General features: G+C 50.6%; 1 protein-coding gene across 2 annotated transcripts; it reads left to right on the top strand.

Moving 5' to 3' along the window:
* Positions 1-114: 114 nt before the first annotated feature.
* Positions 115-8,973, top strand: POFUT2 (protein O-fucosyltransferase 2). 2 transcript variants are annotated; one of them, XM_082284638.1, is made up of 11 exons: positions 115-474; positions 562-637; positions 745-1,063; positions 1,706-1,956; positions 3,000-3,144; positions 3,477-3,587; positions 5,738-5,804; positions 7,260-7,385; positions 7,925-8,105; positions 8,353-8,476; positions 8,758-8,973. In XM_082284638.1, the coding sequence occupies exons 1-11, from the start codon at positions 136-138 to the stop codon at positions 8,909-8,911; spliced, it is 1,893 nt and encodes a 630-aa protein (XP_082140764.1). In that variant the 5' UTR covers positions 115-135; the 3' UTR covers positions 8,912-8,973. The 2 variants fall into 2 exon arrangements, with proteins under 2 accessions (XP_082140764.1, XP_082140765.1); XM_082284639.1 differs by lacking the exon at positions 115-474 and having other exon boundaries at positions 567-630; positions 8,758-8,959.
* Positions 8,974-13,544: the final 4,571 nt, after the last annotated feature.

Below are 13,544 nucleotides of genomic sequence, written 5' to 3'. Positions count from 1 at the left end.
GGCGTGGCTTCCAGGTGATGGGCGGGGTCTCTCCTGCGGCTGGGGCCTCCATTGGTGGGCGCCGGTGTTGGGGGCGGGGCCCCGGGGGCGGGGCCTCGTTGGGTGGGCGGGGTCCTGGCGGGCGGCGGCGCCGTGATGAGCGTGGCGCTGCGGAACGCGCAGTCCGCCGTGCCCGTGCGCCGGGCCGCGCTGCGCCGCGCCGTGTGCGCCCTGCGCGCCGCCCTGGGCGCCTCCCGCTTCGACGTGGGGCTGGTCTGCGCCGGCAACGCGTTGATGCAGCGTCTCAACGGCGCCTACCGACAGTGCCCGGAGCCTACCGACGTCCTCTCTTTCCCGTTCCACCAAGTGGCGGCGGGGGAGCTGCCGCGGCCGCGCTGCCGTGACGAGTACAACCTGGGGGACATCTTCCTGGGGGTGGAATACATCCACCAGCAGTGCCGCGAAACCGGGGAGGACTTTGACGATGTCCTGACGGTGAGCCCCGCTCGGGTGTGGCGGGCGGCGGGGCGGGCGCGGGGCTCGGTCGGTAACACGCGTGTTGTGCTCTCGCCCCCCGTGCAGGTGACGGCAGCCCACGGATTGTGCCACCTGCTCGGCTACCGGCACGACACGAAACCCGAGTGGCAGCAGGTGTGGGGTGCGCCGGGGCTGGGGAGGGTGTGCGGGGTCCGGCACGGGGTGGACTAGAGGCCCTGGTAACAGGAGCAGGGGCTTGCCCGGCGCTGACCGCCGCTGCTCCCGCAGATGTACCAGAAGGAAGCGCAAATCCTGGAAGAGCTGAACCGTCTCACGGGCTCCCGCCTGCGGCCCCTCACCGCCGGCCTCTTCTGACAGACCGAGAGAGGCCGGGGCTCCGCCGGCGCCGCCCCGGACGTGGCGTGGGGATGGCGGCGCAGGGGCCCGGCGGCCGCTGCCCCTCGGCGCTGCCGCTGCTGCTGCTCGGCCTGGCCGCCGCCGCCTTCCCGCCGCCGCCCGCCGCCGCCTCCGAGCCGCCGCCCGCCGCCCTCCGCGCCGGCCACGCCGCCTCCTCGCTGCCCGCCGCCGCCGCCGCCCCGCGCACCAGGTGAGCTGCGGGGGACCCGCCGCGGCCGGCCCCGGGCTGCTCCTGCCCGCCGGGATGTCCCCTTGCACAGGCGACCCGCCGTGTCTCGGCCATCAGCTGGTAAAGGGCCTCCTTCGCCTGCTGGTGCTTTTTTGGGTCGTGTTTGGAAGGTGTCATCGCAGCTGTCCGAGGGCTTTCGTCTGTAGAATATCCTGAGTTGGAAGGGACCCTCCAGGGATCATCCAGCTCCTAGCTGCACCCTTTTCCCCCTCTCCTCTGGAGCTTGTCTACCTGCTGTTGTGTCCAGCTTACGAGAGTTAGCCTGGGTGACATGCCAGTAGTTTCACCATTTTCACCACACACCCCATGTTATCTTCAGGATGAGAGGAACACTTCACCCTTGACCCTCTGCAGGAAAGGCTCCTGGCATGTTGTACCTCGCCAGGAGACCCCAGTGGCCCCTCCAGCCCCTGCAGCACACACTACTCTGACTTCCCATACTTCTTCCCCTTCCGAGTACCATAAACTCAAGAAGAGGAACAGCTTCCTTCCCAACAGTTTCATCACAGGATCATAGGGTAAAAAAGAAAAACATGTAAAAGCCTCAATGTCCTCCCAGAAATAATGTGAGGACATAATCATCCGTTCCTTTGTTCTCCCCAGATACCTTTTGTACGATGTAAACCCCCCTGAAGGGTTCAACCTTCGCAGAGATGTCTACATTCGCATTGCTTCCCTTCTGAAGACCCTGCGGAAAAGTGAAAACTGGGTGTTGGTTCTGCCTCCCTGGGGGCGTCTTTATCACTGGCAGAGCCCTGACATCCTCCAGGTCCGGATCCCTTGGTCCGAGTTCTTCGATATCCCAAGCCTCAACAGGAACATCCCTGTCATCGAATATGAGCAGTTCCTTGCAGGTGGGGTGCAGGATCTCACAATCTACAGTTAACTAAGTATTTGATATGGCTTCTTAACAGGTTTGTCCTTATAGGGGCTTTTATCCTTTTATGTGGAAAAAAAAAAATCTTAGAGGTGGTGAGAGGAGGGATGGGAAGGAGTCTTGCTGAGCTACACAACCACTAGGATGGAATAACTCAATTTCTTGGCAGCTTGTTTGATGTAGCACTGCTGTTCCCTCGACTTCCTGGGACCCCCAAAGACGGACAGTTAATGCCTGTGCATAAATTCACAGGTATTTCTGCGTGATTTTGACCATAAGGACAAGCCCATAAGGAGAGAGGCAGCTCGTTGAAATACAGACAAGCTACCTTTTTGTGGATGTGGTGGTTGGACAGTAAAAGTTGTACAGCAGGTTCTTCCCTGAACTTTTTCATCATCGATGCTGCATTTACTTGAAATACTTACCCCTTGCTTTTTGTGCCAAAGAGAAAGGCTTTCCTTAAGAAAGTAGAGTTGCTTCCTTTAGGATTTAATGCCACGTTGAGCTAATCAGCAAATGTTCAAATCTGCAGCAGTGTCACAGGCTTGTTCAGCAAAGGAAATAAAGGCCACCAAATGTCAGACCTCTGTAAAGAGCTCTGAAGGGATAGCTGTTGTCTGCCTTCCAGGAAAATGCATTTAGAGATCCTGAAATTTAGGGGAAGAAGGGCTTGTACTTGGCATTTTTGTTGGAGGAGCTCCTCCTGTGGCAGCTGCCTGTGGGATTGAAAACCTCAGTGCTTCATGGTGTGTTTTACCCAGCTGACAGTGATTCCATTGTGTTTGGCATATTAAATCACACAGAGCTGGGTGGGATAGCAGGTGGTCACATTGCCTGACCCTTTTAGCTCTTCTGGCTCATACAGAACTTCCTTTCTTTTTTTATAGGCAAAACTGGGAAGAGAGAGAGTAGTGTAATATTAGCATTTTTAGCAGATTTTTAACTGCAGCTGATGCTTGTTCATACCTTTATGGTGTGTGTTTTCATGCTCACAAGTTCTTTGCTTTGCCTTCTGCCCAGAGTCAGGTGGGCCTTTTATTGAACAGATTTATGTGCTACAAGGCTATGCAGAAGGATGGAAAGAAGGAACATGGGAAGAAAAAATAGATGAAAGGCCATGCATTGATCAGCTGATGTACTCCAACGACAAACATGGCTACTACAGGTAACATCTAGCAGTTCCTCTGGTCTTTTCAGTTGTATTCAGAGAGACACTTGCCTGCTCTAACAGAACAGACTTGTGTGGTTGTTGCAGTATTGTCTGTGAATTGCTGGGTGCTTGGGGTTCACTTTGTTTTTAAAAAGCTCATCAATAATAGAATATTGTATTGGTATGAGAAGATCTAATTCTAGAAAGCTGTTGCTCCATTGAAAAGCAGCATAAAGGAGGGGGCTGGCTTATTTACATTGTATGTAGTTTTTTAGGATGTTTTGTTCTATATATGACATTAACTTAAAGGATTGGTTCACAGGCTCATACTTTGTGTTCCCTTTTAGGGGCTGGTTCTGGGGTTATGAGGAAACACGAGGCCTAAATGCCTCTTGCTTGTCTGTCCAAGGATCTGCCTCTATTGTGGCTCCCATCCTTCTGAAGAACACTTCAGCACAGTGAGTTGCCTTCTATTAGTATTTATTGTTGTATTATGGTTGTACAACCCCATTGCCAGGTGGGAAGAGCGGGGGGAACTTGAAGGCTGTATCCCACTGTTGAGATACTTCATCACTGAGTTAGTGTACTCTGTTAAAATCATTACAAAAGGGATTTACCCTGCAAGAAACACTTAACTGTAAATTAGGTTAAAGGTTGCAGTGCTAAAACCTAAGAGCAAATAGCCTTGAGCTCCTTTATATTCCCTCTCAGGCAGCTTTTTTAACTCCTGCTTCCAAGGTGCATCCTCTAGATCATGCAGTGGAAGAGATGCTGAGCCATCAGCTGTTACATATTTTCCTCCACACCACATATGATTTTATGTCTCTAGCATGTTCTCCTTCAGTTGTCTCCTCTGCAGTGGGAAGAGTCCTGGCTCCAAGAGTCCATGTGAAAGCCATTCCCTGCCTTTGGTTGTCACCAGTGCCAATCTCTGAACCTTTGCAGTTCAGCTGCATCCTGCACACTGAGTGTGGGTAAACTTCTGTCACGTTGCAGTACAAATGACACGCTCTGTTAAGTGCTCTCTTCTTTTTCTGCTACTTCCTGAGACACAGGTTCCTTATTTTGACCTCTGAGTGTTGCCTTGCTGTTTGCATCAGACTGTCCTCATTCCTGACCATCAAGACCTTTAGTTATTAGATGAAGCCAGTTGTTGGGGTTTTTTTACTACACTCTCTTTTATATTAGATTTCATCTGCCACTTCATTGGCCAGTGATCAGACTTCTCTAATTCTTCATAGCTGGTCTTAGCTGCCCTGAGCAATTTTAAATGATTGTTAAGCTGTGTCACCTGATTTCATGCCCTTCTGTAGGTTGTTTAGGAATATGAAGATTCCTTCCACTTGTTACCTCCCTCTGCAATGAGAACCATACATTTATCCCTGTCTCTAAACCTTTTTTTTTTTTTTTTAGTCTACGCAAGATTCTTCTTTTCTGTGCCAAGTTTTCCTAAAAGCCTTTAATGAAGGCTGTCAGGAAATCTTGTTAGGCAATGTCAGTGAGATTTCCCTTATCTTCATGTGTCTGCACTTATCACCAGTGTCTTCAAACTACTCTGATTGTCCAGAGTTCAGAGCTCTGATCTCCCATATTGCCCTTCTGGCTGGACAACCAGTTATATGGTCCTAGGATTGGGTTTTTACTCTTCAAGTGTGGTCCCTTCTAGGAAATGTCTGTGCATTTAGATTAGCAGCCTCATTCATCTCCAAGCTTCCTGTTAGGTCCAGTGCTGCTTCTTCACCAGCACAGTCTAGTCTGTTTTCCAGGTGATTTGGAGCCTTCTGTGCAAGTGTCCAGCTGATTATCAGCAGTGATAATCCAAAGCTGATTGATTGGTTATTTTCTTCCTCTCATTTTAGTAGAAGAAGGTCCAGATAATGACTTTGATCCCTTCCAGCAGAAGCATTTCTCTGTGTGTTTGCTTATCATCAGTATGCTCACAAACTAAATCTGCATCTCTTACGCTCTTGAATACTCAAAACTCTCAAAATCTCTTCTGCTTGTTAGAACTTGAATAGTGCAGTTACATTTCCAGTACACAATCCTGAACTGTCTTTATGAGAAGCCCAAGCTGCTGTCTACTACCACACATTTTTGTAGTGTCTCTGTGTTCTTTGACATGTTGTTTTACTGTGAGACATCTTATTCTACATGGAAAGCACCTTCTCTGGTTTTGTTCTCATGATCTTCTGCTTCCTCCAAGAGGCTCTCGTGTGCTCTGAGGCTGAGCATTATCTCACAGGTCACTTCTCCCCTTTGGATCACTCTCCCTGTCAGAAGTCCTATTTCTCCTGTAGCAACTGTTGTAAGGACTGTGTGGGGGGTGGTTAATGCTTGTCGGTGTTTAACTTCAGTATCAGTACCATTTGTTAAGGAGGAGAGCAGGGCTGTGGAGTGGCATGGTTCCCTTCTCTCCCAGCAGGCTGTGGGTCACAATTTGCCTTGTAGAGAACTAGAATTTGCCTCATAGGAGCCTGTCCCTCGTCCCCCATGCTCCCTTTGCAAACAGATCATAGTCTGTGCTTTATCCTAGCAAATGTGTAAAGAACCTTCATAATGTAAATTCTATTCCTAAGGGAACTGCACTCAGTTTTACAATTTTCAATAGGTCAGTGATGTTAGACAGAGCTGAAAACCTTCTTCATGACCACTACGGAGGGAAAGATTATTGGAATGTGAGTATTCTCCAGATAGCTTCTCTAGACTTTTTACTTGGCTCTGCTAAAAAATTCAGTAACCAATGTGTGCTTCAGTTTTTCCTCGGGTTTCTTGTCTTGAAAGTAACTTGTGTCTTATGTTTCAGCAGTGTGTGCTAAAGATGGTTTTCAGGCCGCTGTGGGTTAATGTAACACAGGAATTTGTCCTGCTGTCTTGTGCCTAAAGGCCCAGTGCTGCAGGGCATGGTGATTAAAAAAGGATCTCCCCTATACAACACATCTATGGTCAGATGGGAGCAGTTTCTTATCTAGTCAACCTCAAGATTAGTCTTTTCAAAAGAATTCCCAAAAGTGCTCCCAAATCCCTCCCCCTTTGGCTTCAAAGGCAAAATTTCGTGGGTTTCAAGGCAAAGGTCTATGGTAAAATAATTCCTGTCTTAAAAATTTTAAGAAAGTGTTAGGGTTCAGACACAGGAAAATGGAGCATGATACAGAGTGCTTGATATAATTAAAATTCCTAAGACAAATTGACTCTCGTGATGTTACAAAACAAATTACACAGACCTCGGTCTTGTAAGCATCTGGCTATTTGCTTGGGATAGGGCATGTTTTCAGAAAGGGACCAAACAGTAGTTTGCTTGCCATGAATTGTTCATTGAGAGTGACCTCTCAAAGAAAGAAATGCACCCCAGATACCATTTTTTGAGTCTGACCTGTCCTGTAAAAGCAGACACAAAATCCACATGGATCCATAACACACATTTCTTAGCAGTGGCACTTTAAACATTGCCCCAGTGGTTTTGCCTGATGTCCAAACAGGAGTTTACTCACTGCAGCTTGGGCCCAGGGCCTCTTCTCTTTTTTCCATGCCCCTCTGAGAAGCATCTCCCCCTTCTCTGTTTCTTTGCAGACAAAAAGGGAGAAATTGGGATTTCCTTCGTTCTTTTGCATGTTAGTAAAAAGGCCACTTGTGACTGTTGCAGTGGTAACTGCATCCCAGAATCCTGGAGATTATTATTCACAAGTTAAGGAAATAATTCCCTTTTCATCACTTTTCCACTGAATTTGATAGGCATGTCTGTGGCCGCATGCCTAATATTTTTAAAGCAGGTTTTGTTCTTACAGGTGTTTCACACACTAAAGTGTTTGCCCAGCTTTTGTTTCCAAAAGTGAGGTACATTGCTAGGGTCTTTAACTTGGTGTATTATGTGTTCTGTTGTGTAAATAACTGCAGTGTCCTCCCTACACCTGTGTATTGCAGGGGCAGGTGAGTATGCTGGCTATAAATGTGGTGGTAATTAGAATTAAACAGTTAAAGCTTGGATAAAAGGTTAGAAATCATTGCTTATAGTACTGCATAGATGTCCCAGAAGTAACTGCATCCTGGAAGTGCTGTGTGTGTGTGAAACTGTCTCCACCTACTGGCTTTTAGCTCTCCTTTTTCTGACTCGGTGTCCGCTCTTATTCCGACAGACCCGTCGGAGCATGGTGTTTGCTAAACACCTCCGTGTGGTGGGAGACGAGTTCAGGAGGAAATACCTTCAGTCCACGGATGAGGCAGACAGGACTCAGTACAAGGAGGACTGGACACAGATGAAGGTAAAATCTGTAACAAATATTTCATTTGTGCACTCCTGGCTGTGTGCTGCAGCTCGTGTTGGAAGGCACACGTGAGTGTAACTCTTCTGCTCGTGTCGAGGTGGACACTCATGTTCCTGGTGCACCTCCTTCTCCCTGAGTGACACGAGTTAGCAGAGTGTTGAGATGTGCCTGTCTGGTTCTGAGGGCCAGATCTCTGTTGTCCTCATTTCAGTAAAGGAAACTTGAATTTCTTCTTGTACTCAGTACCATGTGTGTGTGTAAGGTTCAGCTGCCAACTGCCAGTTGAGGATTTATTTGATCAAGGAGAGGAATTTTTGCTTACAAAGATTTGGCACTCCAGTTTCTCTTCTATGAAGCAGGCCACCCAAGATCTAAATGTTGCAACAAGTGTCCCAAACTACTTCCAGTCCATACTTAAAAATTACTGTCTGCAACCAGAGTGATTCCATGCCTTATCCAGAGATGATGCATTCTTGCTCTTCAGTGTGAATAGTGATGCTCTCAAGTTTTAACGTTTACTGATCTTTCTCTCATAGGTTAAGACGGGCACAGCTCTAGGTGGCCCATACCTTGGGGTTCATCTCAGAAGGAGAGACTTCATTTGGGGTCACAGAGAAGATGTGCCTTCCCTGCGAGCAGCAGTAAAGAAAATCCGCAGCCTCTTGGAGACTCTTAAACTTGAAAAGGTTTTTGTAGCCACTGATGCTGTTGAGGAAGGTAGGCAGATCACAGTCACTTCAGGATTGGTAACCCTTGACAATAAGTGCAGCAATTACCGCTGGCTCCCCTCCCTGCCTGCAATGCTGTGAATTTTGGCAACCACATTGTAAAATTTGTTGGTAGATTTTGGTGTCACTTGCTTTGTAACTGTTCACCCAGCGTTCCCTTGAACAAACACATCCTGTGACAGCAGCGAGTTGCTCTTCCTAATGTAGAGATAAATTTGTATCCTTCCTTTTTTAAGAGATTGAACTGCTCAAGAAACTGCTGCCTGAGATGGTGAGGTTTGAACCCTCTTGGGAGGAGCTGGAACTCTATAAGGATGGGGGCTTGGCCGTGATTGACCAGTGGATTTGCGCACATGCAAGGTAGCAAACCTGACTTTTATTTCAGCCAAATCTTAATGTCACTGTCACAAAACTGAATATGATTTTTGGCCCAGCTATGGTTGTTCACAAATTGTGTAAGACATTATACAATTGAGATGTGTATAGCAGATGCATGATGGTTATATTGTGTGAGTATATATATGGTAATTTCATTATCATATCATTTCACTGAACGGTGAAGTTCATTGGACTGAAGTCAAATTACTTGCATTTTAAAAGTTTGCCCCCCCTCACAAACCCTTTTTGGTTTTTTTTCACAGGTATTTTATAGGCACCTCAGTTTCAACGTTTTCCTTCCGAATCCACGAGGAAAGGGAGATCTTGGGATTTGATCCAAAAACAACTTACAACCGATTTTGTGGTGAAACAGAGAAAAACTGTGAGCAGCCAACTCACTGGAAAATTGTATATTAAACACAGAGAACTACAAAGGTTTCGATACTGTGAGAGCTCCATAATAAGGAAAAATCGTGGGGAATTACCTACCTTGGAACAAACTACGACCCAGTCCTGCACGCTCAGCTCCCGTTCCCCTTCCATCGTGGGTGTGTTGTGGGGTGGCTGTACTGTCTCTGGACCTCACAGCATTTTTACCTGGCTGCCCCACCCAGGTCCTTGGTATGTTCTGCTCTGGCTGCCTTCCCTGAGTGGTCCCACAGGCACCAAGTGGGTTGCTACAGACCACAGGGGCCTCTTGGCTGCAGAGGTGGGTGATGAGAGGCGGCAAAGCAATGTCCAGGATGCAGCTGTTCAAACCAGCCTCACCTGCTGGAGCATTTCTTAGCTGGCTGTGGTTCCCTCTACTGGTCTGTGGTCATTTTTTACCTGAAGGGCTGGGGCACCTGGCCATGTCATGGGGAGTGCTCGCCCTGGGAGCACCAGTCTACCCACAGAGGAACCAAGCTGCCACCAGGATTAAAGCAGGTGGGGGCTGCTCGCACTCCTAGGGAGGAGCCTGCAATGCCCATCCCTTGGGCACTCATTCTTCATGTGAAGACACATTGCCCAGCAGAGAAACAGGTTGGTGCCTGGTGGAGCAGGGCCAAGATTCCATATTCCCGAGGCAGTTCCCTCGTCTGCGTCCCGCAGCACTGGCCAGGGCTGGGAGAGGAGGGGTGGCTGGGTGTTCTCAGCACGCTGCTGGAAGTGTAGCAGGGCTGGTGGCCCTCTCAGGAGGGTCCCAATTGCTCCAGGGCATCGCTTTTCCACTGGTTTCTTTCACAAAGGAAAGACATGCGGAAGGCAGCACCATCACCACAGCCCTGTACTTGGGAGCCCATCAGCCTTCCCCACAGTGAGGGTGGCTAAACCCTTCAACCACTCTGCCAAACTCAGCACTGCTGCAGATCTACGAGACAACAGCACTTTGCCCACAGGTGCCTTCTTCTGACACATTTCCCATTATGTGTCCAGAGCAATCCAAGTGCTGATTTTACATCTCCACAAGCATGGCCAAAGCCACACATACAGAGCAGTAACAAATTCTCACAGTGTGCCAATAGAAACAAGCAGATTTAATAACATTATTTCTTAGACAACTCTTGGAAATGAAACCAAATGCAAAGAAAAAAATCTAAAAAATCAAGATGTTAGCAATGAAAAAAAACACACTGATAGAGTGTTCCTGCTTTTGACCTCTGCAGGTGCTGTTTTTTCTTTCCTCCTTCCCTTCTCCAGCGTGTTCCCTTTTATTTTAATTTTGTTACATTTGCATCTTTGTCATCTATTTTTAGCTAAATAATACTGATGGTGCCACCAACACAGTGCCCAGGCTTCATCTTGTAAGTCAGCCCTGCTGCTGTGGCATTACCTAACCCATCAGGGATGGCGGCAGCAGTTGGCACAGCTTTTGGAAGCGCCGTGGATAAAAGTCAGAGGAGCAACAGCGTGAGCCCATGTTCTGCAGGCACCAAGGGTGTGATAGGAAGAAAGCAGAATACCCTTCTTGCAGTGCTGTTGCTAGCTACTGCTGGGTAGGCCAGGAAGGTGTTCTCCGGGCTGGTACCGCTCCGACACTGTCCATTAGGATTTCAGCTCTTTGTTGGAGTTGCTCCAGCATCCCCCAGTGTTCTCTCTGGGTTTGTCCCCATGCAGCGCCCCCTCGTCATTATTGAAAGTCCCTTCAGCTGGGGTATGGGGTTGCTGGACTGGGCTTTCCAGTGAGGTCCAGCTACAAATGGAATTTGGGAAATAGCCTCCAAAACGTTCTAGGATCATACCTTTAAAATGGCTCCAAAGGGCAACAGCTCCAGCATCAGTCCTTGTCCCAGCCCTGGCTCACTGACACACACATAAGAAGCCAACCGGGCCGGGCTCCTCACCCCCTCCACCGCCTCCCTGTGCTCCTGCCCAGCCCGGGGAGCTGCAGGAAAACGCAAAAGCATCGAGGAAGAGCGGGCACCGGAGCTGCCCGAGCCATCGGCTTGCCCGAAGGGCGGCGGCTGCCCGCAGCCGGGAGCAGCCACCAAGGATGGAGCTGCTGTTTGCCGGGAGGTGGGAGCTGGGGGCAGCCGGAGCCGGAGGCAGGCTTTCCCCGGGAGGTGGGAGCTGGGGGCAGCCGGAGCCGGAGGCAGGCTTTCCCCGGCAGGAGGGGCCGGGAGGATTTCAGCTCCCAGCAGCTCTCGGTGAGTGCTGGATGGACTCTGGGCTGAGCCAGGTGGGTCGTGCTCATGTTCCCAGGAGCTCTTTCCTTCTCTGCTGCGATGAACTGCCTAGGGAATGCCATTTCTGACAGCCCAGTCCTAGCCGTGGCTGCTGGAAAAGGGCAGAGGTGAAGAGGAGACTGCCCAAGTTCCCTGGGGATGGTGGAGTTGTGGTGTTTGGCTGTGCCAAGGGTTTGTGGGCATTCCTGTCCCCAGTTGTCCCAGCCCCAAGCAAGAGCTCCAGTGGTGCCTCTGTGCTGAGTTGGGTGTGTTTGCTGAGAATGTGCTTGAAATGCAGCATCCTTGGGAATATCCTCTGGTTCCAGAGCTTTCCCCTCCTGTTTCAGCAGGGGGTTCATGGCTCTGCCCGGAGACAGATGTTAATTAGTGAGTGCCGGGCCGAGCTGTGACAGCAGCAGCTTCTGTTCGAGCCGCTGCTTTACTGGCAGCTTCGTCAGCCACCCTCTCTAATTAAAGTCCTGGTGTTTGTTCCTGATTTTCTTTCACCCTTCCATCCAACTTTCCACCTCTTTTCTTCTCTCTGGCCAGCATGTCTTTTGTGTTGCTTTCTTGTCCTGTGTGCTCCCCATGCCATTCCCTTTCACTGCTTCACTCTCTCTTGTTTTTCTTTTAAGAAATAAATACTCAATCTTTATTTAATAAACACCGCAGAGAGGAGGGGGGGGAGAAATGTTCCCCGACAGCTGTGAAGTTGAAGCAGACAGCAGAGTTCCATGATAGGGATGTCCTGGTGTTCTTTTAAGAAATCCATACTGACCTTTATTTAATAAATTCTGCTCAATCCCTCTCCCTGTTCTGTCTCTCTCTGTCTCCCTCGCCGCCCGCATCTTTCCTTCTTTCTTGCTCTCCTTTTTCCTTTGTGCTGCAGTCTGACTGTATTTCTTTGTCCCTCTCGCTGTGCTTTTGCCTGTCCCTGTCTGCATCGGCTGCTCAGTCCCTCTCCCTCACGGTACCCTTCTCTTAGGAGCCCCGTCCTGCTGCCCATCCCTCTCTTTCCCCATCCCTCTGCTCATCTTCCTCGTGTTTCCAGCCAAGCCCCTTTTTGGGGGATGTATGCATGGAAATGGCTTTATTAAAGGGCCGTGCTGCCGTACAGGGCAGTTTGTCTCGTTTTGTGCATTCTTTGGGGGTGAGGAAAAAAGGCTGGGGGAAGGAGCGGAGACTCGGGGGCTCTGAATGTCATTTGGGCTCCCCAATGTCGCTAGGAGAGCCACGATGCAGTGGAGGAGCAGGTGAGTGGGGAATGAGGGGGGGCCAATGCTGGGTGTCCTCCCCCAGAGGGGCCCAAAACTGCCAGAAAATCCACTGGGAGGGATGTGTGTATGACAGTGTGGAATCCCCAAACCTGTCAAGTTCTTTGTTTTTATATCTATAGACAAATGCTACTGATTTAGATGTAAATTCATTTTGAAATGGGCCAGCCCTCTCTCTCTACTCTGTCGCATACAGGAATATAAGAAGCTGGGAATAGAGATCAGCAAGTTTTGAGAATAAGGAGCCGGCGTTTTTCTGTAGGAAGGAAAGCAGCAAGCGCCTGGCCGCAGGAGCCGAGACGCTCGGGCTGCAGGAGCTGCAGAGCGCCCGGAGCCGGCTTTTCCCTGTGCTCTGTGCCTGCCCCCGGGCTGAGCTGGGCGGCGCTGCTGCCGCCCGGTGCCGGCTGAGCCGAGAGGGCGGCGGCCTCGGTGGCTGCCGAGCGTGGCAAGGAGCGGGAGCGAGCGGGGCCGGGTCTGTCAGCGGAGGGGAGGGGCGAAGGGCGGTTCGCAGCGCCAAGGGTCACGGCCGTGCATGAGCGGGGCCACAGCTATGGAAAGGAGCGGGCGCCGTGCGGGGCGGTGACCGCGGGGAATGACAGCGCGGGGGGCGGCCCGGCGGGGCCGGTTTTGCCGGGCAGCAGAGGCGCGGTCGCAGCGCGACCCGGGCGGGAGGCACCGGGCGGGCACGGTCGGAATCGAGCCGCCCGCGTGTCGCTCTCAAGGAGGCGGCTCGGAAAGGAAGGCGCAGTTCCGCGCTCTCGGGACGGCGTTAAGTGACGTTTTTATTAGAGTATGACAGTCTTTATTTTATTTTATTATTTTATTATCTGCCAGGACCTTGCAGAGGGTGGTTTACACTTCCGCCACACTCAAGATGGCGGACGCACTAGGCCCCCTGAGAGAGGTGTCCCTGCCGATGCCTGCCGCCGGTCGCGGAGCCGTCGCCCGCCTCCGGCGCGGCTGACCCCGCCAGCCGTGTCCTCGCGCCGGGAAGCACCGCGGAAAATCGCGCGGAAAGCGCGGGGCCGGCGTCGGAGTTGGGGCCGGATTCAGGCAGCCGACTAGACAGAAGCCCTTGTGAGGGGCGGCGGGGGCCCTAAGTGTACCACACTAAAGATGGCGGCCCGACCG

This window comes from Coloeus monedula (assembly GCF_965178545.1).
Source record: "Coloeus monedula genome assembly, chromosome: 7".
Lineage (NCBI taxonomy): Eukaryota > Metazoa > Chordata > Aves > Passeriformes > Corvidae > Coloeus > Coloeus monedula.
The sequence above is the reverse complement of the archived record's forward strand: the minus strand, read 5'-3'. Positions and strand labels throughout refer to the sequence as shown.

Bases quoted from the DNA above. Each gene is read 5' to 3' on its own strand.
- POFUT2 (XM_082284638.1), top strand. From the start codon at position 136: ATGAGCGTGGCGCTGCGGAACGCGCAGTCCGCCGTGCCCGTGCGCCGG. The intron at 1,957-2,999 runs GTGGGGTGCAGG...CCTTCTGCCCAG, and splicing joins ATATGAGCAGTTCCTTGCAG to AGTCAGGTGGGCCTTTTATT. The intron at 5,805-7,259 runs GTGAGTATTCTC...TTATTCCGACAG, and splicing joins GAGGGAAAGATTATTGGAAT to ACCCGTCGGAGCATGGTGTT.